General features: G+C 40.0%; 3 protein-coding genes across 3 annotated transcripts; all 3 read right to left on the bottom strand.

The window, feature by feature from the left end:
• Window positions 1–1,557: 1,557 nt before the first annotated feature.
• LOC116261071 (early nodulin-like protein 1) lies at window positions 1,558–2,564 on the bottom strand. The gene is made up of 2 exons (XM_031639677.2): window positions 2,306–2,564; window positions 1,558–2,183 (listed from the first exon to the last, which is right to left on the bottom strand). The coding sequence occupies exons 1-2, from the start codon at window positions 2,547–2,549 to the stop codon at window positions 1,798–1,800; spliced, it is 630 nt and encodes a 209-aa protein (XP_031495537.1). The 5' UTR covers window positions 2,550–2,564; the 3' UTR covers window positions 1,558–1,797.
• A 5,384-nt stretch (window positions 2,565–7,948) lies between these two features.
• LOC116260687 (magnesium-chelatase subunit ChlD, chloroplastic-like) lies at window positions 7,949–8,831 on the bottom strand. Its single transcript, XM_031639124.1, has 4 exons — window positions 8,683–8,831; window positions 8,466–8,550; window positions 8,074–8,324; window positions 7,949–8,000 (listed from the first exon to the last, which is right to left on the bottom strand). The coding sequence occupies exons 1-4, from the start codon at window positions 8,829–8,831 to the stop codon at window positions 7,949–7,951; spliced, it is 537 nt and encodes a 178-aa protein (XP_031494984.1).
• Window positions 8,832–21,664: 12,833 nt separating this feature from the next.
• On the bottom strand, window positions 21,665–23,119 carry LOC116260903 (early nodulin-like protein 1). Its single transcript, XM_031639436.2, has 2 exons — window positions 22,861–23,119; window positions 21,665–22,738 (listed from the first exon to the last, which is right to left on the bottom strand). Exons 1-2 carry the CDS (start codon window positions 23,102–23,104, stop codon window positions 22,353–22,355), a joined length of 630 nt encoding a protein of 209 aa, XP_031495296.1. The 5' UTR covers window positions 23,105–23,119; the 3' UTR covers window positions 21,665–22,352.
• Window positions 23,120–25,007: the final 1,888 nt, after the last annotated feature.

Here is a 25,007-nt window from a genome sequence, read left to right as displayed (position 1 = left end):
TGAGGCAGGAGGGGTCTAAACAAATCACGGATTTATGTCTAAAGATATGATCACCAGGCAATCATTTGATCTTTTCTTCTGTCAAATTACATTCTTAAACAGATGTGGCAATAGCCACACATCCATGAACCTATCTCTCTTTAAGACTGCCATTTAGCTGTTACACTATTTGGGGAAAGAGCAAGAGAGTGATTTGCTGAGCAAGAGAGAGATTTGGTTTTTCGTGGTATCCAGTGCATATACCAATGTAATGCAGGAAAATGATATGAAGGCCACGCTCATGCTGTATTTTTCAGTATCGTGGACCAACTTGTCAGCTTTTCCGCACTGAGGAACACTAACACAGCTATGTTCATTATATCAGTTTCTCATCATTGAAGGGACCAACTTTAGATTTATTAAACCACAAAAAAAGAGAAGAGAGTCCAGGTCCAGCATGAGCAGTATCCACCAGGACACTGAACATAAACATTCATGGGTCCAAAGTGTTGCTGCCATTCAAGGCAACTGCTTCATTTTTCAAGCTGACCTGAATTAAGAATACGAAGAGCAGACACTTAATTTAATTTGCAATTATTGGTAAAAGTACAACCTTATATAAAACATGAGGACCGCTTTTGGAAACACAGATAAAATTTGACCTTTGCCAGAAAAGAAAGTGGTATATGTGCTGTGGTAGACTACACTGGATTGCAGCATTATAGCACCAAATTTAAAATAAATAAACAAGGGAATGGGTCACTAGTGGAGCTAATTTTTTTTTTTTTTGAAGGGGCCCTTATATATATAACAGAGAAAATATTTAAAAATTTTATTATGAAAATAAAAAAATATTGAGGAGCTGGTGTAGGCAATTGCTCACACGACACATCAGTCCATATGTGTGTCGGCCACTGGAATGGGTTAGACATCGAATGCGATTGGTGGGTACTGGATGACTTTAGTGGCCAACTTGCAGGTGAAGTAGAACCGGGTAAACAAAACGCAGAAACTCGGACGCTAGTAGCCGGAAAGTTTTGGGGGAAAAGACAAACATGTCACTGCGGTAATTTCTCATGCTGGCAGATAAAAAATTGGGCACTTGCTCACGTCGATACAACGCATCGATGGCTCCATTTGCTTTAACCTTAGAAAGTATAATTGTCATGAAGTGCTCTCTCTCTCTCTCTCCAAATGATGAGCAGTACAACCAATGTTATAGCCACATCCTCAATTCAATTCTTGAAGGGTGCTATCCAAATGATATTAAGGAGTAATGTTGATCTTAAGATTATGAGGCCAATGTTCTTGCTCCTTTGTACCTTTTTTCTCTTTTTTCACAACCTTCTTCTTCACTTTAAGATAAGTGAATCGTAAAAAAGGGCTTGATTGAGACTGATCCTTGAGAGATTCCTCTCAGTCACTAAGCCAACCGACAATCTCAAGTAACTTTCTGCAGGAACCAAAGTTTCTTAGATGGTCATCCGTGGGAGACCAGTAAAACGACGGACAGAAGGTCGACTGATGTCTTTCAAAGGACAAAGTTTTATGGCTTTATAAACACAAAGAGAGCAGGTCTTCAAAAAGCATCAATACTGAAAGGTTTCGAATTGCTTATGTATGAATAACCAAATAATTAACATGATCCCCCAGTTTGGTTTCTGCACTAAGATTATTGAATTACACCAGACCAAAGAATAAAAGATAGATCTCCAATTTCAGACAAGAGATAACAGAAATTTTAAGTAAAATGAAAACCAGCAGAGACTTATGTATACCATCCCCAGAAAAGCAGACCTCTCCTGCTTAATGACTGATTTATACCCAATATAAGATGTGAAGAGAGAAAAGGAAAGAAGCTATAAGATACGGAGATACAGCAACCATGGCTGGCGCGGCCAATGACGTTGAGCCCGTCGGCCCGAAGACTGCAGGATAAGAAGATGAATTTTGAGGTAGTGAGGATGGAGACTCGGCAGAATAAGATGACGACGTCCCATTCGAAGCAACATAAACTGCAAGTTTCTGCAATTTGAGGCAGTGACCATTGACCCCACTGGTGAAGTAGAAGGTACCAGGGCCAGTAATGTTGAACACAGTGTTACCATCGTCGAAATATGCTATCGGATTCGAGGTGTTACAGATGTTGTATGCGTCTTCTGTGACTTGGATCACTGAATCCTCACTTGGTGGGTACAGAAACACTGCAAAAAATCAACATTGCAATGAAAATGGTTTTTCTTTTTTTTCCTTCTCCAACAAAGCCTTGAGAATAAATCTGTTAAATTTCTTAGAAAACCAAAATTTGGGAGAAGTAATCACTTACAGAGGGAGTCACCAATTCGAAACTCTTTCTTCTGAGGCCAATTCTCATAGATCTTTGGACTTACTGAAGCCGGCATACCCCATGAGTCTAAATCTCCAACTTTGAATTGGTAGCAGAATGCAGTGGCTTGCAGAAACAGAAGATAGAAAATCCAGGATATCTTCAAATTGGGATCTGCGAAGAAAGCCATGGTTGATGGGGGCAGATCTCGTGAGAGACCAAATTTTGCAGTATCCTTGTCCATTTATACACATGACTCGACTTACTGCGGTTTCAAAAGGTAAGTTCTGTTACTGCTTTGTCACGTTCAGGACAACGATAGATTGGTCCATTTATTTACATGGCAGATACCAAGAGTGGCCCATGGCCATGGGTTCTTCCACTTTATTCTCAATACAATTTGTCGAAAGGGCATCTTCAAAGAGTGAATGATAAACAAATAATGCAAGATAAGACTGTGAAAAACCGTGAGGATTGAGAGAGAGGAAAAGATTCAGCAAATGAATCTATTGTATTGTTGTGTTATTGATTATACAAGGTATTTATAGAGTACAAGAAAGATGACGTTACAACAAATAAGGCAAGAAATAAAATCGTGTAATCAGATCCTAAATTGATAGTGATTGATACGATTTTATTTCTTGTTGAAATCATTCCCTCATTCAAGCTCCTTCCTGATTCTATGATCTTTCCTTGACATATGCTCTTTCCTGTTTCAAGATCTTTCCTTAACAGCCTCCCGCAAACTGAACGGCGGCTCTATGACGTTGAGGTTGTTTCTAAAATCTGTGAACACTGTTCCTCCTAAAGCTTTCGTCAGTCCATCCGCTAATTGTTCTTTAGTACGAATGAAATTCACTTGGATCTCTCCTTTATTGACATGATCTCTAACGAAATGAAAATCAATTTCAACATGCTTGGTGCGAGCATGAAAACTAGGGTTTGAGGCTAAATATAGAGCTCCTATATTATCACACCATAAAGTTGGTGCATCTGATAATGGAAACTGTAGCTCTTTCAGGAGAGATTTTAACCATAGTATTTCTGCAGCAGCACAGGCTAGAGACTTGTACTCAGCTTCAGTGCTGGATCGAGCAACTGTTCTTTGTTTTCTAGAAGCCCATGAGACAACATTATTGCCTAGGAAAGCAACAAAACCTCCGGTCGACTTTCGATCTTCTGGACTACCAGCCCAGTCTGCATAAGCAAAAATACTCAATTGCAAAGATGATGATCGAGTCAAGCGAAGGGCATAATGACTGGTTCCTTTTAAATACCAAAGTATTCTTTTGACCATCGTCCAATGAACAGTCTTTGGCGAGTGCATGAATTGACAAGCGCGATTTACAGCAAATGCAATATCTGGACGTGTGAGAGTAACATATTGTAGTGCGCCTATTATACTTCGATACATCGTGGGATCCCAAAATAACTGCTCAATGGCTGTACCAGATTTAGTGACCACCATGGGGGAGGTTGTAGGTTTGGCATTGTCCATTTGAGCTTTGTGAAGAATGTCAGTAATGTACCGATGTTGACTCAGATATATCTCCCCAGGCCTTCGCTTGACTTCAATACCTAGGAAATAGGTAAGGGGACCAAGATCCTTTACCGAGAATGCAGAGCCAAGCTGTTTAATAATATGAGAAACGAGAGACGGCGCGGATCCGGTGATGATCAAATCATCTACGTACACAAGAAGAAAAATGTGATTGCCATCGCGAGAGTAAATAAACAGAGATGCATCAGACTAAGAGGCAACAAAACCAATGTCGCGAAGGAAACAACTCAAGCGATGATACCAGGCACGTGGAGCCTGCTTGAGCCCATACAAAGCTTTGTCTAGCTTGCATACATGATGAGGATAGGTGGCATCTTGAAACCCCTCTGGTTGAGCCATATAGACATCTTCAGAAAGAAACCCATTAAGGAAAGCATTGTCAAAATCAAGTTGTCGTAATGACCAATCAAACTGAACGGCTAAAGAGAGTAGGACTCAGATAGTAGTTGGTTTGACGGTGGGACTGAAAGTTTCTTGATAGTCAATACCAGCCGTTTGAAGAAAGCCCCAGGCGACAAGGCGCGCCTTGTGCCGTGCGATAGAGCCGTCAGGATGACGCTTGATTTTGTACACCCATTTGGAACTGATAATGTTGAAGTCAGGTTGAGGAGGAACGAGATGCCATGTTTTGTTTTTCTGCAATGCTGAAAATTCTAATTGCATAGCTTGGCGCCAACACGTGGAACGAATAGCCTCTTTAAACGTTCCTGGTTCTTCTTGTTCATGGATGGCAGAAAAAACTTTGGGTTTTAACGAGCCAGTCATGGAACGAGTGATCATCGAGTGAGAAGGATGCAGAGCATCTTGAGTGGCTGCAACATCAGTAACTATGTCCGACGAAGGAGCCGCCAGTGAGGACGATGCCAAAGTCATGGTGGGTGTAAGATCCTCGATAGGCTCCCCTGATGTGGGCTGAGCAGGCTCATGGACGGGCAGGCGGATATGCTCAGAGGAAGAAACCAAAGTAGTTGATGAAGAGCCAATTATTGGTGGTGGTAGAACTGTATACGATGACGACGATGCGGGCTGTAATGGAGCAACGGGACTACTTGAAGGAGAGCTGGTTGTGTGTGGTAGCCAATGAGATACAATATCTTCTGAAACAGTCATATGTTGATCGGACTTGCTCAGATGAGTTTCATCAAAAATAACATGCCGAGATATAAAAGTACGGCGATGGCTCTTGTCATAGCATAAATACCCCTTATGATGACTAGCATAACCCCGAAAGATGCATGGAGTGGTCTTGGGCAGAAACTTGGAATCATTCATGGGTGTCAATAATGGATAACATGTGGTTCCAAAAACCCGAAGATGTGTATACTCTGGATCTTGTTGAAGGAGCATATAAAAGGGTGACTTTTGCTGCAATTTTAGTGTTGGTAATCTATTGATAAGATAAACAGCAGTTCGAAAAGAATCAACCCAAAAATTATATGATAAACCGGCATCATAGGCATACTTAATCCTGTTTCAACAACATGCCGATTTTTGCGTTCAACGATGCCATTTTGTTCGGGAGTGTAAGGACAAGAAAACTGATGAAATATTCCATGTGCTTCACAAAACAAGGCTAAGTCAGAGTTGACAAATTCTTTTCCATTATCGGATTGAATGGAACATATGTGAGCATTTAATTGCTTTTCAACCAAGGTTTTGAAATTCTTGAAACATGGAACAACTTCAGACTTAGCTTTAAGGGGAAACAACCATGAAAATCTGGAATAGTTGTCAACAATAAGAAGAAAAAACTTAAAGCCTTCCTGAGAGAGAATAGGGGCAGGTCCCCATACATCCATATGAAGCATCTCAAGAGGACGTGATGCTTGAAAATCAAAAATTGGAAATGGTTGTTTATGTGCCTTTCCCATAAGACAAGACTGACAAACTCCTTTCTGAATAGGAGAATTTATTGAAATGAACTGACTAGAGTTTAGAAAGCTAACAATCTTCTTGTTTGCATAACCAAGCCGCCGATGTCATAGATCAAATGACGCTGAAGGTTTATTGACGCCTATTGGAAACCAGCAACTAAACGCTGCCCCCTTAGTTGAAGATGACTAAATGTTCGATCGGACAGCCTTGATGGGGTAGAGCCCGTTACGCATCTTTGGTCCTTGAAGAAGAACCTTGCCCTTCTGTCGATCCTTAATAATAAAATCATGTGGTGAGAATTGAAAAATACAATCATTTTCAGACGTAAATTTTTCCACTGATAAGAGATTATGAGCTATTTTAGGAACATGCAGGGCATTAGTAAGATTGAATGAAGTCCCTTCAGAATTAACTAATAAATTGCCTGTATGCTTAATAGAAAGGCTTGAACCATTACCAATCATGATATTGTCCCTTCCATCATATGGTATTTTGTTTTGCATCATCTCATCACTGTTGACAATATGATTAGTTGTTCCCGAGTCGGGATACCAATATTCACTTGTAGACTCCTGTAGGTTCATGGTTGAAAATGCCCGCGGGATATCATAACATGTCCTTGCCGAATGACCCTTCCGTCCGCAATATTGGCACGTTACGATAGGTCGAGAATGACTTCCATTTCATGCATTGCTGTTTGGATGTTCATGCTGTGGTTGAGGCTGGAGAGGAGGTTGTCTTCCTCGTCCTTGGAATCGACCTCCTTGCCGACCCCTAAAGTTGCCTCGACCTCTAGCGCGTCCTCGAAAAGTATTAAAGGCAACTTGATTTTCAGCCTGTGGTAATGCCTGAGTGGATCTGTAAGAATTGGACATTGACGATTTGAACATCTCAAGTCTCTTCTCTTGAGTGAGTAAGAGATCGAATAATTCAGAAAATGTAATTGAGACATTTGAAGAGTTAGCACTAATGAGAGTAATGAAACTTTCATATTCAATAGGCAAACCGTTCATCGTGATCTGAACAAGATCACTGTCGTCCGTGTCTATTCCCGCCGCAGCTAACGTATCTGCAAGGAACTTGATCCGTTCCAGATATGTGTGTATATCCATATTTCCTTTTTGAATGAAGTGTAGTTCCTTCCTCAACAACATTATTCTCAATGGTGATTGAGAACCGAATGACTTTTTCAGCGTTTTCCATGCTTCATGTGCTGATTTGCTAGACACGATTTGCCTCAGGACTGGTTCTGAAACAGTGGCTTTGATCCAACTTAAAGCCAGACGATCGGACTTCTTCCAGATAGCAAAATCTGGATTAACTTCATTTCTGGAGGAGGAGGAAGCGTCCTGAACTGTACAAGTTCTTGGGACTCCATGACTGATTCCAGTTGACTGCTCCATAAGAGATAATTGTCTCTTGAGAGTTTGACAGAGACAAGCGCCGAGATCTCGTTCCATTGTGTTGATGAAGAAGATGAGTTTGCCATGATTAGAGGGTACCAAGGCCTTCTCACGTCGCCTTTAGACCTCGTCAGGCAAGGAACGATCCTTGACGAAGCCGCGCGTTCTCCTTGCTCGACTTAGGCGTAGCAGCGGAATACCGACCTTCTCTGGTGAACGAGGATCGGGCGAAACAAGAGCCTCGATCGGGATGAAACAGGAGTGAGCGTCGCGGGATCTCGAGAGATGGGCAGCGGACGAGATGGGCAGTGGGCGTCGAGGGATTTCGCGGGCAGAGCGGGCGAGAGCGGGGGAGTGATTTTGACGTCGTTCGAGCGGAAGAGTGCAGAGCAGACGTCGCTTGAGCGGAAGAAACCGAGCGGGCGTCGCTCGAGCGGACAAGGAGAATCACGCTGGTGAGGGAGGGCGCCTGAGCGGACAAGGGGAATCACGCTGACAGAGCTCAAGCAGTCGAACGCTCAAGCGAGGACAGAGGCGAAGAGCTCGAATGGGCTGAGCAGGACGCTTTGGGCGAACGCAGGATCTGGCTTGCGCAGGTAAAGACACCTCAAGAGAGAGATGGCTTTGATACCATGTGATAAACCGTGAGGATTGAGAGAGAGGAAAAGATTCACCAAATGAATCGTATTTATAAAGTACAAGAAAGATGACGTTACAACAAATAAGGCAAGAAATAAAATCGTGTAATCAGATCCTAAATTGATAGTGATTGATACGATTTTATTTCTTGGTGAAATCATTCCCTCATTCAAGCTCCTTCCTGATTCCATGATCTTTTCTTGACAGATGCTCTTTCCTGTTTCAAGATCTTTCCTTAACAAAGACTATTAAGAGATTGACTGACAACTTTTGAGGAAATGACTGCAAACCTTAAATTGATTGCAATTCTGTCCAGTAAATGTTCTCGTACAGCACCTTCCTCTGGGTTGTAGGTAGCAATTAGAAGTGGTTTGCATGGATGGCGGAAACGTATACCTTCACGTTCCACAATATTAACTTCTTCTGTCAACACATTCAACAGCAAATTGCTAATCCCTTCATCCAATAGATTTATCTCATCAACATATAGGACACCTCTGTGAGTTTCAGCGAGTAGTCCTGGCTGGAAAACAGTCTGTTCCTGTCTTAACAGATTCTTCAACATCAACAGAACCAATAAGTCTGTCTTCTGTTACACCCGGCGGGATCTAGGAAAACATACTTTCAGTCAGGTATTCAGAAAAATAGGAAGAAAAAAAAAAAGATTCTGTTCAGCTGCTACCTGAATGAAAGGAGATCTAACAACTTGAGTTATAACGTTGCCATCAGCATCATATTGTAGTCTGCTGGCTAAACCATCTTCCCACCTAGAGAATGCAAATATTATGACAAAAAAGAAGAAAAGCTAACTCCGTAGGTTGATCAACCACACAAGTTTTTTTTTTTTTTTCTTTTCAATTTTTTTGACCACCTCGATGGGCGGGAGTATGGCGTCCAACCCTCTGGCCATCACTGTCTTCGCCGTCCCTCGCTTCCCGGAGATTGCAATTCCGCCAATTTCGCGATCGATAGCACCAAGCAGCAAAGCGGTCTTTATCGCATCCTGCCGGCGATCATTGACGGAAGGAAAACATCCATCAGTCCACATATAGAGAAACTCGACACCAGAGGAGGCAGGGAAAGCTATGTGCTCCTGCTGTCAGAGAGAAGCGGGTTCGCTTCCTCTTCTTTTTCTTATCCCTTCCAGGACACGCGCTTGCCGTCAGCATTCTCCATATTCATGCGCGCGAGCAGACACACGTCATAGTTACAATGTTTCTTTTAGTGCCTATACTTTACTAAAAATACAGAGTTACTTTTATTTTTTATCTTATGTTTTAAAAAAGAAATTGTTAATGCAATCGATGAGATTGGGTGGCGCGTTGTAGCTACCTCTTTAGTTTAGACTAATAAAAACTTGAGACTTGGTTAATGGCATCATTGACTGGCTTGCGAAAGGCTTGAATTCGGTTTTTAATTATTTTTTAAACATTTTAAGATGTATTTTTATTCATTTTTTTCAAAAAACAATGGCAACAAATCGAACATAGCAAAAGACTGCATGATACACATAAAAGATAAAACAGCAAGAAAAAGAAATTGCTTTATTTATGGTTTATATGCCTTACATTTTTTCTATGTGGCGGAAGAAAACAGTGCTTCTATAAGGAAAACAGTGCTTCATCTGCTCGTTCTTCCGCCACATAGAAAAAATGTAAGGCATATAAACCATAAATAAAGCAATTTCTTTTTCTTGCTGTTTTATCTTGTATGTGTCTAGCTATGTTCGATTTGTTGCCATTGTTTTTTGAAAAAAATGAATAAACCCAGCATGGTGTCCCTGTTAAAATTAGGAATGCCATGGTTCAGATGTAATTAGATCAGGTGTTTGAACCACATAGGAATTCAAGTAGTTTACAGGAACCTAAACTAAAGAGGTAGCTAAAAAATGTAAGGCATATAAACCATTAATATATATTTGCATTATATTCATAAAAGATGTTCTCTCATTTTAAACTTAGAAAATTTTTGGCAACAATTTTGAAACTAGTGCATCATAAATAGGTGAAGAGAATGGTTTATTCTTACAGCCGCATCTGGTGCCGGAAGGGATGGGCTTGCCGCACCTATTGACGACGTCGACCACCTTTTGCATGCTGATCATTCTTTCGATTTCAGGGGTGATGCGGCCGCGACGTGGACGATGACCGCATTGCAGCAGTCCTCGGAAGGAGGCACCGGCGGCAGCTCCCTGACCACAAACGGTGTGCACCGGGCACCCAGAGTTGCCAGGTCTTGGTCACTAAAGCCTGGCAAATTCTCCAGCACCAGCCCGGCCAGCACTCTGTAGAACAGAGAGGACTCCATGCCGCTCTCTCTCTCTGCCTCGCCCCGTTCCCTTCCCTTGCTACACTGTGCCGTGTGCATGAGAGCAAGGGATCGGGCTCTATATGGAGTGCAGCTCAAGTAATAGCCCTTAAGGACTTCATTAAATTACATGTGGAGGAACACGAGCCACTTAGGGTTTAAGGTGAGAATTTTTCAAATTGAGCCATAGTTGTCTTCTATTTTCATGAACCGTGTTCTGATAAACATTTCCACAACAATGTCAGTCATACATTTAAATTAACTACGATCCATTAAAGAAAAACAAATGTTGTTATTTCAAGAGAAAAAAAAAATTCAATTTTTAATTCCTTTTCATAAAAATAAGTTTCATATTTTCCATTCTTGCCCTTACAAAGGGAGTCCTCCTTTTCATGAAGTAGGAAGGCATTTCTATAGTTTCAGCCTCCTAACACACACATTCCCATGTTGAGGCCCAAACATATGACCCGCCACATCCAAATAAGGGATTCGTCTTCCAAGGGATCGTTGCTTACACATTCCACAAGAACAACCTTGGCTGGCCAATATTATGTGAAGAACGAAAAAGACAATTTTGCCCCTCTCTCTCTAGAAAAGCTAAAAGAAAAATACTTGTGAAAAAAAATACACCATCGAATTCCAAAGAGATCAGATGGTAGATATTCAATTGTAAATATAAGTTGCTTTTTCAAAAGTCCAAAATGCCCTTCGAGGAAGACAAAATGTTTCATTTAAGGAAACCCACTTATTTCCATCTTTTTTGTCTCTCTCCTCGTTTGAATTACTAGAGTTTAAACAAGTCGAGTTCTTACCACTTGAACTCACTCGTTTGACATTTCAAGTATAAATTTCAAGTCAAGCTCAACTTATTTATAGACAAGTTGAGCTCGAGTTCGAGTTAAAATGCTGAGTACTTGAGCAAATTAAGATTTTCACATCCATGCGTCTTGACATGAACATACTGGCTGATGATCTATGTCATATGGATATTTTCATGACTCTTTATCTAAGGAATTAAGAAGTAGCTAAAATCTGGACTGGTAGAAGTGCTTATAGACTGTGGATCTGTCATGTATTTTAAGGTGAGAATTTTTCAAATTGAGCCATAGTTGTCTTCTATTTTCATATGTCGACAACCCAATTCGTGTCGGATCAGTATAACAGGAAGCTTTGATTTTTTGGTAGTTGAGCTCACAAAATGGACCGGCATGCTGATCCGACACGAATCGGGTTGTCGACAAATCTGGATCCAACTAATTGAATGTCCATGATTAGCTGGTTCGGTTCAGATCCAACGCTACCTTATGGTCCAATTACTTCTCATAAAATTAGGCAAAATGCAGTTAGATCAGAGGTAGGTCAGGGCTAGGCAAAGGCCCAATCCAACCTAATCAGCATATCCATATAAATGGGATTTGGATCAGGTTCATATGTGCCAAGGCTTCTATATGATTGTGGACTTCACTTGGATAGGCCTCAGATCCATGAGTATCACATATGGAGTTTCAAGCACATAATTAAAGGGAAAAGAAAAAAATCAATCGTCAGTTAATGTGGGTACCTGCATGTCCGACTAATTAAAAGAATACAAAAGTCATATGCGTCTCAATGCTTTGGACTTCAACAAACATCTGATCCAAATCTGGATCTTACCGGGAAAGACTCTAGTTTACAAATTTTGGAGCTGAATGGCAATTACATCTGTATCCTATCCTGTACCTCCCCCAAATCCAATATCCATCAGATCTAAGCAGCTATCCAAATCCATTCGCATGTAATTAGAATTTGAGTACTTTGTATTCATATATTCAGGACCTGTTTAGATCGGACAATGTGACTTGAACGGAAAGGTAATTTTAAGATTGTGTGTTGAATTTACTTTTTCATGTCTAAATTTAGATTTCAATGAATAATTTATATTTAACTTGCAACGCGGAGATCATTTCGTTTTCTGGACGAGAATGAATATGGACTCCAGCTCCTCAACTTCTAGTTTCCATCTATATCATGTCAGCCCATCACCCAAAAAAATTTGGTTAAAAAAAAACAACAAATTCCCTTTTTGTTTTTAATTTTTTAACCATTTTCAAATGAAAAATTTTTAAATAAAAAGGAAATCTTGTGATCTCATGTACCCTAAATAAACAAATCTTCTCCTCAAAATTCAAGTAAGCCAATACCAAGCTCTTTGGGTCTTTTATTTTAGGCTCCGTTTGTTAGGGGGAAACTCTTTGCCCCAGGAGAGGGAAAGGAAGAGAGGTTCTTCAAATTTACCAAATTAAACACAATAAAATAAATCAATCGCAATCAAATGTAAGAAAAAAATCACAAAAAAGGTTTTATTCTTTTATAAATGCAGAAATTCAAGAAGAGTGTTTTTTTTTTCTTTCTTTCAAAGTAATGCAAGTAAAAAAAATTTTCACGTTAACCTTTTGTTCCAACCAAACAATGAACCTATCTGTGGTTGTACAACGCTGGACTTAGACCTAGGCTCGGTATCGGCAGCAACCTTGTTATGACTCGAATGTGAATAAAATATTGGAGAAAAGCTCACTTGTTCCATGTGTACATGTGTTGTGACCACGGAGCCATCTCCTTCCGTCAAAGGGCCCATCCAAATCCACTTCCATTATGCATTTAATAATTGCTCTGGTTGGCCATGCATATGGATAATATATTACTATGGCCTCTCTTTTTTTTTTTTTCCAAAATTGCTCCTTGTTTTCTGAATATATTTGAAAATAAGCCCTGACTTAATTCCGTGGTTTTTGCAAATAAGTTTCCGTGCTTCCAACTGGCACCCCAAGTTGGCTCTTATTAAAAAAGTTCAAGCAACCATGATCACAAACTCTCACTCTCTCTTTATATATATATAAACTTTGACCAAAACATTGTTATCCTAATGAATATAAAAAATTCAATTTGTAAGGACTTTGAACTATGCTCCGAGATTAGATTACATTTCAAAAAAGGAACTTGAAAATATAGGTTTCTAGAGGCTAGAAAGTTCATTTCAACTTTCAATTAATAGCGAAGCCAGAAAAATTCGCTAAAAGGTACATGACTGAACCATTCCAAAAAAGTAGCCAGCTCAGGCACGGGCAGATTCAAGCACATGGCGCGAACTCTCACCCACACACTAGCAGTCTCTCTTTCTATTATATAAATAACATGCATTCCTCCAGGTGTGAGAAGAATCCCTCTCACACACGCAGCCCAATGTATTTTTTTTTGTTTGGGTTGTGTTAATGAGGTGGTATATATTATATAGATTGAAAATCTTTTTTATATATAGAATTGACAGATTTCTCCAATCTAAGTTTAGACTGTCCTCAGCACACCACTCGATACAATATACATGTACACTCATTTTCTCTTTTTGACTAGTGTACAAACAAGGAAAATGTAAAACAAATTTAATAGCTCATGCTTGAGAAAATCTGAATCATAACAGTGCATCTATTAATTCTCTAACCAGCCACTCTACCCAGCCACTCACCCCCAACTTCCAAAATAAAAATGCAAAATAAAATTTATCTTGACTTTAAAAATAAAAAATGAAAAAAGAGAGCAAGGATTTCTAATTTCTTCCCAAAAATTTCAATCTTTTCACTCAAATTTTTTAGACTAAAAGTAAGTACATGAACATCAATGGCTCAGCTTGCCCCCTTGATAAAATCAATTAGAGGTGCTTCTTTTCCTCTATTTTGCTCAAGCAAACTACACTATAAACTAAAGTTGTTTGACAATTATGTGTGCTAAAATTAAAATATAAAAAGAAATACATTCTTTTTTTCCTTTTAATTTAGCAAGCCACCACCAATGGAGTCGATGCCTCTATCATATCATCGACTTGTCACAGTCAACCTACCAATTAAAAGTAGAACTCTTTAGAAGAAAAAAAAAAGATAAAAAAAGCAACTCAACAGTGCTGAAGAACAGGTAATCTAGATAGACAAGTATTGCTCCATATATATTTCACCAACCTACAAGTCATTTCTTTGCTATTGAAATGAGAGAGTGCGAAGTACACTAAATCATACACAACTTTTAACAAACAAACATGAGAAAAATACAACACATGGTTTTAAGCCTGACCTTTAAATTCTCAGCAATTCTAATATGTATCCCATTGTAATCACTTTTATTCGTTAACATGTTTGTTGTCAAATTCCAATTCAGATGAGGTGGTTCTCATGAGTGGATTTATTTCACATGTGCTCCCAGATTTTCCTTTTCCAATTTCACATTTTTGGTGCAATTAAGAAAAACTTAAGCACATCGACATCAAGTTTTTGGTTGTTAAAAAAAGGATACAGAATGGTCAGGTGTCTTTAAAGCATATTGGGACAAACTATATGATTGCGGATCCGCTTACCAAGGGTTTAACACCTAAGGTCTTTCACGAACATGTTGTTCGTATGAGGGTGTTATTCTTGGATGATGTGCTGATTTAGTGGGAGTTTGTATTTTGTTTGCTCTTATGTATAGACCATATTCAGTTTTTCTACAGAATATAGTTTAAAGTTCTTTGGTTTCATTCTGTGTTTGTATTTTTGATCTGCACAAGGTTTTAAAGTAGGGCCAGTTGAGAATAGACATGTTGTAATCACATTACATGTAATTCTCATGCTATACATCCATATCAGATCTATGTCATTGATTGTGTTAACATTTGTGATCATTGAAGGTTTAGCTAATTTTTATATAGCAAAAGTCATTTTGGTTCTGTATTGATATGGTCATGGACGAGATTAGTGAAAATGACGTCTAATAAGATAATAGTTATGAGCTCCTAAGGTTTTATGTAATGTCTAAATGTATAAAGACATATTTGGCCAAAGTGAGAGATTGTAAGAATCATTTGGTGGGCTGGCACATGTCTATGAGGAATTTCAAACATTATGGTTGTCTTAATGTAAATATCTGCTTAAGTGATTGCGTTTTTGGATATTACGTTATTTAATATGGTATCAGGTATTTTTATGATGTATACATACTTGTATGTAATTATAGATTTTTTGATAGGTTAAATCTGTAATTGCTCATAATATAAAAGGGTAGTGGTCCCTAGGGTCATGCAACGGTTGCTTGAAAGATCGTTTTCTAAGGTTATTTCTTTCCCATCTGAGAGAGACCACACGTGTACTGCACAGACCCTGGAAGATCCTACTGCGATCTATCGTTTGTGCTGTTTAGATGGAATCAGGTACGCTTCCGCTACAGTTAAGGTTTTGATTCAATGATTTAGCATGAACATGATCTTGTTTAGGGCATATTCGTTTTGTGTATGCAAAAGAGAAATCTCCCAACAAAAAGCACAAAAAGGAACCTGTCTCCATGGAGAAAGCTCGAGGGAGAGAAGGAATAGATGATAGGAGAGAGTCATGACCATAAAAGAGAAGTCTATTTGCAACTTGGCGTTGACGTTGAACACAGTGCTATGAAAAAAGAAGGAATTAAATATGACAGGCCATGGTTGACAAGTGGAATCGAGAGGCCCAAGTTTCACTATTGAACTGGACTCTTGAAGAGGAAATTAATGGAGGAACTAGAATTAGAGGAATATTGACTTCTGGAAGGTACTGAGAGGCACATTTCATTATTGTCAAAACGTTCATCCAAAAACTTAGATGCTTGCTTTGATTGGTGGGTTGGAAGAAAGCTTATGCCCAAGCAAAAAAAAAAAAAAAAACTTAGAAAGGAAAAATTAGGGCAAAAATCAGAGTATTGCATGGTTGTAGTTTAATTCATGTAGAGTTTCCAATTGAAAAGACAAATTTGATTCACTTAAGTTTCAAAGCAGCTCTCATATTTGGCCCGAAAGATAGCCGTAAGGCTTCAACAACGATCAAGAAAGGTTGGTCTCACGTCCTTATATCTAAAAACCATTAGATTTCGAATCGGGCGGCTCTAAGGGGCCGTTTGTTACGCTGGAAATCCACACTGTTCACCTGGAAACATTTCTCAAATTTAAAAAATTTTTCCACCGTAACAAAGGCGGAAAGAAATTTTCGACCGTTGAGGCTGATTTCAAAAATTTTTTTCCGAAAAAATATTTCCGCCTTAGGCACGGTCGCGTATTGCCTCTTCGCTCACTCGTCTCTTGCAGCCGCAGCCCTCTTCGTCCCCACGCAATGCAGCCTCTTCGTCCTCACGCGCCGTGAAGCCGCAGCCTTATTCATGCTGCCTCGAACCTTCCCCACTCGAAGGATCCTGCTGGTCTCTCTGGCTCTCTTTCCTTCCCTCCCCCCCTCCCTCGTGTGTGGGGTAGAACCTGAAGATCTTTGCTTGTCTGACGCGGAATGGGACATTGGTTTTGCAGAGTGCCTGATTTTGCTGTCGTTGAAGCAGTCGGGTCGATTGAGAGATGGAGAAGAACAACTCAAACGATCGCTTTCCCCTCCCCTGCTCCTCCTGCTTCGTGCTGGTGTTTCTCCAGCATAGGGAGGTTTGCCCGAAAACACGACCCTTCTTTCTTGTAATTTTTTCAAGTTAAGAAGGAACCATAGGATCAGTGTTATGAAGATGAAATTTTTCTTGGTATTTGGTTCTTCAAAGTCTTGGGATTGATTTTGTTCTCCAAGGCAATGAATTTGCTTGATGCATTAGTCTTTGGGGATCTAAAAGCCCCAACTCAATGTCTATTGTGTGGATTTTTTTTTCCCCTTTTATTGGTTTTAGTATTGCTAACTACACACTTGTAGTGCATGTGTGCAGTTCTCAATTTATTTTTGTTTGTAAATTACACTGCAAGTTCCAATTGCAGAAATGAAGATGCAGGGGAATTAGGTGGATAGTTGTGGGCTTGTGGCCTTCTACAGACCATTCTTCTTTGGGTTAGCATTGAATGCTACTTTTCTGTGTAACTGTTCTTCGTATATGCTGTGGGCTTGTGAAACTACACTTGTAATATGCTGCATTCTTCTTGGTGGAGCTTGTGGTAGTGGTGGGTGGCTGCACGAAATGGAACTGGATCTGGGGCTTGGGTCACATGGGCAGTCAAATAGGGATATGGGTATGCATTTGGGAATGAATATGGGGCGTGAAAAGGATTCACTTGTGGATTTGGGTATGGGTTTGTAGATGGGTTTGGATAAGGGTTTGGATAAAGGTTTGGGTTGGATTGAGTTTGGATCAGGTTTGCTCTTAAACTATTGGTCGGACCTAGAGTGGTTTGGGTTGGATTCTGGATTGGGTCTTGTGGATAAAAGGCTGGGTTTAAACTCGATCCAGAATCCATAAGAGAATGGGTCTGGTTTTGACCCGGTCCAGAAAACAGAATAGGTGGGTTCCGGGTCCGATTAAGGTCTAGGTTGGGTCTTGGAGTAGGTTCGAGGATAGAATTATAGGTTTGGGTCAAACTAGGAATCAACCTCGGGTCCAAACCAGGTTGAAAAGGAAAGTTTAAGTAGTTTGGATCCGAATCCGAACCCAAATAACCATGGATTGGCGATTTGGGTTCAAATCGGATCCTCGCCCCGAATCGGTTCGAACTGGCCTCAAAAGAGACCGGCCCGAACCGTCGGGCCTCTCGATCTCTCTCACGAGAGGGTCGGGGTTCCCCTTTTTTCCTGACACAAAAAGGGGAAACAACCTGCGGAGGGTGGGGCGCTCACCGCCTCCCACCCGTGGAGATGGTGGGTGGACAGCGGTGGCGGGTGCCCCCCCTTCGGCCCACGAGCACCAGTGGGCGGCGAAACGGCGGGCGACGGAAAAATGGACGGCGACCGGTCGGACAGGGGCACATCCTGTCTTTGCCCACATATTGCAGAAGCACCGGCGACGGAAGAACCGGTGCCGTCGATGCTCCATTAGCCGGGCTGGGTAGCATGGACTGTTCGCCGGTGGGCATGGTCGAATCCATGCCTGTCGCTCCCGCCTGACGATGGGAGGAAGACGCGGCTGAGTCTCCCCTTCCTCTGGTCGAAAATAGGGGAGCTCTGGCAGAGGGTTTTGACGCTGGATTTGGAGCATCTGCCGGCAACAAGGCTTCGGCAGGAACCGCTCTGGCTTCGTTTGCAGCAGGTAGCGCTTGATAGCCTTGTGTGTTAATTTGTGAGTGCTGCAGAAGCGAGCACAACATTCCTTTGAACTCATCCAACCTTTCGTCCATTTTTCTGGTTACAGCAGCAAGGTCTCGCCTGATGTGGTTGATCTCAAATCCATGTTTTACCAATGTCTGTTGTACGTTTTCTTGATTTTCCTCTTCTGTTTGCACGATTTCTGCAAGATTTTCTTCATTTACATTGGATGCAAACTCTGCAACTTGTTTTCCTGTAGCAGCAGCGTCGTTTATCTTTTCTTTTTCCTTTGCTTCTTTTGTAGCCTTTGTAGCCATGGCACGACAGGGCAGGGACGAAACCTTGCTCTGATACCAATTTGATGCAAACTAATTTGCAGATGACAACTAACTTGAAGGAGAAGGATGAACGAGAACTATGAAAGGAACTTCAAAACTGAAACACTTACTCTAGAAAACAACAAAGAAGACAACATAAAACAAAATGACCTTTTTTTCATTCGATATCCACCCATACAAAATAGCTTTGTCGTCCCTTTATACGGACGTGAAAACAACGGATCGGGTCCTGAACAAGTGCCCGAATCCAAACAGACCCACTTAGATACAAAATGAATATACTAACAAAATGGATAACAAAATAACATATGTAGACCAAATTTATATTTCAACCATTGGTCCGCCTTGAGTATCTACGTAGAGGAACCTCCTCTCGCGTAAGCTCTGGGTCCACAGGGGATCCGTGGCTGAAGGCTCAAGGACTGCACTGTTGCCTGAAGGTGGAACTTGAGGCGAAGAACTGGACCCAGGAGAGTGACGGGTCTGGTCCTGCCCTGCATCAAGTAGCCAATATTGAAATTTTGATATATATTGTGGCACTCAATGAAGAGAGCATACACAGACGCTGGATGACGTTACTGACACAAAGTGTAGTTCGACAGTCTTTGTGGGATTTTCTTTGCTTTTACCGTAATGCAGTATAAAAAAGAAAGATATTTCTTTCGGCCCTGATTGTTACTGACATGAAGTTGAGCATTGGACATGAGTTGGACACGGGTTTGTTTGCTGAGATTGCTAATGAGACATTATGCTTCTTATACAAGAAGGAAAATGAAATGTTTCCCTTCTCTATATGAATTTTCGCACTTCTCTTCTCTTTGCCCCTGGTTAATGTTATTCTTCGACTGAAAGAATGTGAAGGTGGAGGTTTGAGCAAGTGATAAACGTTTGCAACCAGAGCAAGTGATGAATAATCAATGTTGGGGTGCCTTCATTGACGATTAGAGATCTTTAGCCTGCTGGAACAATGTGAGAGGAGGTAAATTGATGGCTTCGCTTGGTTCCTGGATTTTAATTGGAGGTAGGGTGGGAAAATAAAGGTTCAACTTGCCCCTACTGTCTTGCTGTTTGAGAGCACTGTTGATTTCGGACGTGGAAGTGGGGGTGACCTCCCTATCTCTCCTTTTCAAATTTGCTATTGGAAGGGTCTAGTTAACTTCATTTCCACTGCTTGTTCTATTCTCCACTTCACCTTTTGCTGCTATAGGCTGCTTTAATCAGTCCCAGCTTTTGTTTTGTTGTCGATGGCTAGTATGAGCAAGACGGAGAGTGGCTAAATTTCAGGTGTTTAATCCAAATCTGTTGCTCATCATAAACGAAAATGGGTCGATATGTGAGTATCCAACATTTCTGCGACTGGTTCCTTGCTTGGGGAGTTCACATCAAGGTGGAGGTTAAGAGTTTGAAGCCTGGCCTTGTCTCTTAGCATAATTTACTTTGAGGGGATGTTTTGATGTTTGTTTGCTGGTTGATATTCTCAGAGTGTACTGTTTTGAATGAAATCATTTCACCTTATGTAAGTTGTTTTCACTTGCAGGAAAAAATTTTCTAGGCTTTGTAGGATTTTTCTTGATTTTCAGTGTGATTCGAACCTGTGAGGTCTGACTATTTTTCATTAGAATTATTCACTCAGTACGACATCCAACATGTGATAAAAGTATTTCTTGCTATCAAATGCCCTTCAAGGGTGCAGCTAACCTCAGGTTGATAATCCACGCGATTTGGAGTCATCGATCTCAGTGGATGTCCTAAATCCTAATGCAGTTTACAATTTAATGACTTTTGGGTTTGGAGAAGTACCAAATTTATGTCCACATCCGAGTTCAACAGCGTATTCTCCCTGTCAACTCTCGCTCTCGCTTAAGGTGTGAATTCAGATTTAAACCGCTGTTGGCTGTTGCCAATTCATAATCTTGATGTTTCCTAGCGGAGAAGGAAGATCAAGGTTCTTAGTAACTGGATGCTTGGGGCCGATAGAAGCTTTTGATGAATAGAAAGATAAGTTTAAGATTGGGACTGAATTTGCGTTTCCATGTCTAAATTTAAATTTGAAGGAATAATTTATTTTTCACTTGCCAAGCAGAGTTGCTTTTCTGGATGAGGCTGACGATAAAAAAAAAAAGAGAGAGAGAAAGAAAAAATCCCTTTTTTGTTTTTATATTTTCGATCATTTTCAAATGAAAAAAAGATTAAATGAAAAGGAAATCCTGTGACCTCATGTACCCTAAATAAAAAAAAAAAATCTGCCCCCCAAAATATGAGCAAGCCAATACCAAGCTCTTTGGGCCTTTTAGGCCCCGTTTGATTGGGGAGAGAAGATCCCTTCTTTGCCCCAAGAGAGGGAGAGAATGAAAGGGTCTTCAAATTTGCGAAATTAAACACAATAAAATAAATCAATGGAAACGATCAAATGTAAGAAAAAAATCGTAAAAAAGTTTTATTCTTTTATCAATGCAGAAATTCAAGAAAAGTGGTATTTTTTCAAGTAAAAGAAATTTTCACGTTAACCTTTTCTTCCAACCAAACAATGAACGTCTCTTTCCCATGAGCAAATAAGTAACCCATTTATTCTTAACAAACATAAAACAAATGGAATAGTTCTACGATTACATTACGACACTTTTCTGTCCACAGGTTCGAATAATGTTGTCAAGTGTAAGTTGTTCTGATCGTTTGTAAGGTGTTATGCATATGTTTAATTTTTTGAAATCCAAAATGTGATTGTTATTAGTGTCTGCCTGGTTAACTTTCACGCATACCACCAATAAAATGGATTGAACGATTCATAATCGATGAGGACCTTGGATGTCGTGTTAACTCTTGATCTTTTTTCAACTTAAAACATGTTTTTGGATCTCATTGATCGATCTGTTGCGGTTATGACCGTGGTGTCGTCAATATCTGCTTGCTTTTAGGAACAATGAACACTGCTATAACGTGCCTTTTGCTTAAATGTGCAGCGATGTTGTCATACTCTTACAAAACAACAGTTTTCCCCATGATTCACCCAAATAATGTTGGGGAAGACGATACATTCATCGGCCAAAAGTAAGAACAAAAGCAGTGGCCTTGGTGTGGTAAAGTAACAAGTATGTGGCAAAAGAACAAGTCTTAGTGAGGCAACATCAGTCACTCTCACGATCATGTATACTTGGAGAAGGAACAGAATATGTCAATTGAAAAAAAAAATTGGAAAAGTAAAGAACAGAACAGAAGATGAAGCAGAGGTTGCAATAACTTTGTCGTTACATACATACAGAATTGGAGAAATTTTTTACATCGGATCGTCCTCCATATTTGCCTCTCACCTTTTCTGAAAGTTAAGATGCCCGATGGCAAAGGCAAAGATGCCAATGTTGATCTTAAGATTATGAGTGCCATTATGAGGCCAATGTTCTTGCTCCTTTGTACCTTTTTTCTCTTTTTTCACAACCTTCTTCTTCACTTTAAGATAAGTGAATCGTAAAAAGGGCTTGATTGAGACTCATCCTTGAGAGATTCCTCTCTCAGTCACTAAGCCAACCGACAATCTCAAGTAACTTTCTGCAGGAACCAAAGTTTCTTAGATGGTCATCCGTGGGAGACCAGTAAAACGACGGACAGAAGGTCGACTGATGTCTTTCAAAGGACAAAGTTTTATGGCTTTATAAACACAAAGAGAGCAGGTCTTCAAAAAGCATCAATACTGAAAGGTTTCGAATTGCTTATGTATGAATAACCAAATAATTAACATGATCCCCCAGTTTGGTTTCTGCACTAAGATTAGACCAAAGAATAAATGATAGATCTCCAATTTCAGACAAGAAGAGATAACAGAGATTTTAAGTAAAATGAAAACCAGCAGAGACTTATGTATACCATCCCCAGAAAAGCAGACCTCTCCTGCTTAATGACTCTGATTTATACCCAATATAAGATGTGAAGAGAGAATAGGAAAGAAGCTATAAGATACGGAGATACAGCAACCATGGCTGGCGCGGCCAATGACGTTGAGCCCGTCGGCCCGAAGACTGCAGGATAAGAAGATGAATTTTGAGGTAGTGAGGATGGAGACTCGGCAGAATAAGATGAAGACGTCCCATTCGAAGCAACATAAACTGCAAGTTTCTGCAATTTGAGGCAGTGACCATTGACCCCACTGGTGAAGTAGAAGGTACCAGGGCCAGTAATGTTGAACACAGTGTTACCATCGTCGAAATATGCTATCGGATTCGAGGTGTTACAGATGTTGTATGCGTCTTCTGTGACTTGGACCACTGAATCCTCACTTGGTGGGTACAGAAACACTGCAAAAAATCAACGTTGCAATGAAAATGGTTTTTCTTTTTTTTCCTTCTCCAACAAAGCCTTGAGAATAAATCTGTTAAATTTCTTAGAAAACCAAAATTTGGGAGAAGTAATCACTTACAGAGGGAGTCACCAATTCGAAACTCTTTCTTCTGAGGCCAATTCTCATAGATCTTTGGACTTACTGAAGCCGGCATACCCCATGAGTCTAAATCTCCAACTTTGAATTGGTAGCAGAATGCAGTGGCTTGCAGAAACAGAAGATAGAAAATCCAGGATATCTTCAAATTGGGATCTGCGAAGAAAGCCATGGTTGATGGGGGCAGATCTCGTGAGAGACCAAATTTTGCAGTATCCTTGTCCATTTATACACATGACTCGACTTACTGCGGTTTCAAAAGGTAAGTTCTGCTACTGCTTTGTCACGTTCAGGACAACGATAGATTGGTCCATTTATTTACATGGCAGATACCAAGAGTGGCCCATGGCCATGGGTTCTTCTACTTTATTCTCAATGCAATTTGTCGAAATGGCATCCTGAAACCTAACTTCTGTTGTAATGGACAAAATGCCCCTACCATTTGAAAAATTTCAGGAAACTTCAGTTTTTTGTTCATGCTAAGACAAAAACGAATTACCTGAAATCAACTGCAGCTAGTAAAAGCTAAGTCTCTACAATGGTCGGAAATATATGAAGCAATCCTTAGTTCTCATGGGTCTGCTTGAATTTTTCTTTTTCTTTGAGTTCCCCGTTCTCAAGTTTTTCTTTTTGTTTTCCTCCATGTAAATCCTATTTTATGAACTTTATGGGCCATTAATAAACTAAGTGCATGAGTTTCAGGCAATATAGTTTTAGAGTCCATAAAGTGCAACAAGCATTTCCCTTTTTGAACTAATTTGAAGTATATGTTTGCTTTTTAAATAAGCTGACGATTTGATACTCTTTTACAACTATATACATAATATTTTTAATACCAAGGATGAACCTTATGATTGCTAACTATCAATGATCTCGTTTGACACCAACGAGACCTGATGCTATCGGAGCCCTGAGATGAAAACGATGCGTCCTTCCCAAAGCATGACAGTTGGACAATATTTGTAGCTTTGTGATATGAGCTGTGAGGCTATAGCATGATGGAGACGTTCTTACTCAGGAAGGAAAGGGGTCAGATTTGGTTCAGATCTACCTATTGAATCCAACCTAATAAGAGTTCGTACAATAAAATTTTTGACTAAAAAAATATACTCTTGTTCCCAATTTGCATAGCCGTGACACTTACATGCGATACAATGTAACAGTGTTGGATTTGGGGTGAGCAGAAGGCTAATCCTAGCGCCCGAGTGAGGCCGAAACCTTTCTCATTCTCCATCTCTTAAGGATTCAGCGAAGATGACACACCTACTATGTTTCAATTTGCATGTCAATATTTCACCTGTTACATTATTAAAAAAAGTTGATGTCACATAAGTTTAAGTTTGAAATGCTTATTTCCTCGCGGCATCCATTACACTAACCCCTTTAAGGATAAAAAGTTGTTGGTTTCAAAACTTAGACTCAGACCAATACAAAGGACGGTTATTTGGACTAAGAATATTCCACGAGATGCCAGCTCGAATTGCAGAATTTTTAAGCCTTGTATTAATTTTTCATTTCATTTTTGAGTCTTAAAATGCCCTCTTGAATGACCATGTTTTTTTTGCTTTTGGGATCGCACTTATATCTGGGATTCGGTTTGCTTGTCAATATTACTGCATCTGACTATTCAAGTACTGCTTATTTTGAATTCCTTATCGAATCCAGCTAATTGAATTCAGATATGGATCAAGATATTAATCATTAACATGGTTAATAAAATCTATCGAAACCTAAGTAAGAGATAAATCTGATAGAGAAGAGGTTAAATACTTATCAGTTCTTGAAGAAGTAGACCTACAAAAATATATCGGCACTGGCACTCATCTATCCTGTTTTCATAGTCTATGAATAATCAGACAAGAACCATCTTGAGACCGTATCTATTTGAGATGGAAGTGTTCGTCCTGCGGTGTTCCGAAATTAGGCAGCTAGCAGGGACATGCCTGTTCTGCATGTGGTTCCCGGAGGGGCCATGGTCCCCTCAAGTTTTGGAAACTTCAAAATTGTCTAGTAAATTTTCTAAACTTTTTGGTTCAGTCTTTTAAAAGTTCTCAAAAAGTAGTTGGCTACTGCTAAAAATTTTCAAAAAATTTAATTTGGTCTCGGCAAAAACTCTAATATATATATAT

This window comes from Nymphaea colorata, chromosome 9 (assembly GCF_008831285.2).
Source record: "Nymphaea colorata isolate Beijing-Zhang1983 chromosome 9, ASM883128v2, whole genome shotgun sequence".
Classification (NCBI taxonomy): Eukaryota; Viridiplantae; Streptophyta; class Magnoliopsida; order Nymphaeales; family Nymphaeaceae; genus Nymphaea; species Nymphaea colorata.
Note: the sequence above shows the minus strand (reverse complement) of the source record. Positions and strands in the feature narration are given on the sequence as shown.

Excerpts from the sequence above, each read along its gene's own strand:
- LOC116260687 (XM_031639124.1), bottom strand. The coding sequence starts at position 8,831 with ATGTGGACTGATGGATGTTTTCCTTCCGTCAATGATCGCCGGCAGGAT. Across the intron at positions 8,325-8,465 it reads TTAGATCTCCTTTCATTCAG|GAACAGACTGTTTTCCAGCC; the intron begins GTAGCAGCTGAA and ends CTGTTAAGACAG. Across the intron at positions 8,001-8,073 it reads AGAATTGCAATCAATTTAAG|GAAAGAGCATCTGTCAAGAA; the intron begins GTTTGCAGTCAT and ends ATCTTGAAACAG.
- LOC116260903 (XM_031639436.2), bottom strand. The coding sequence starts at position 23,104 with ATGGACAAGGATACTGCAAAATTTGGTCTCTCACGAGATCTGCCCCCA. Across the intron at positions 22,739-22,860 it reads TCGAATTGGTGACTCCCTCT|TGTTTCTGTACCCACCAAGT; the intron begins GTAAGTGATTAC and ends GATTTTTTGCAG.
- LOC116261071 (XM_031639677.2), bottom strand. The coding sequence starts at position 2,549 with ATGGACAAGGATACTGCAAAATTTGGTCTCTCACGAGATCTGCCCCCA. Across the intron at positions 2,184-2,305 it reads TCGAATTGGTGACTCCCTCT|TGTTTCTGTACCCACCAAGT; the intron begins GTAAGTGATTAC and ends GATTTTTTGCAG.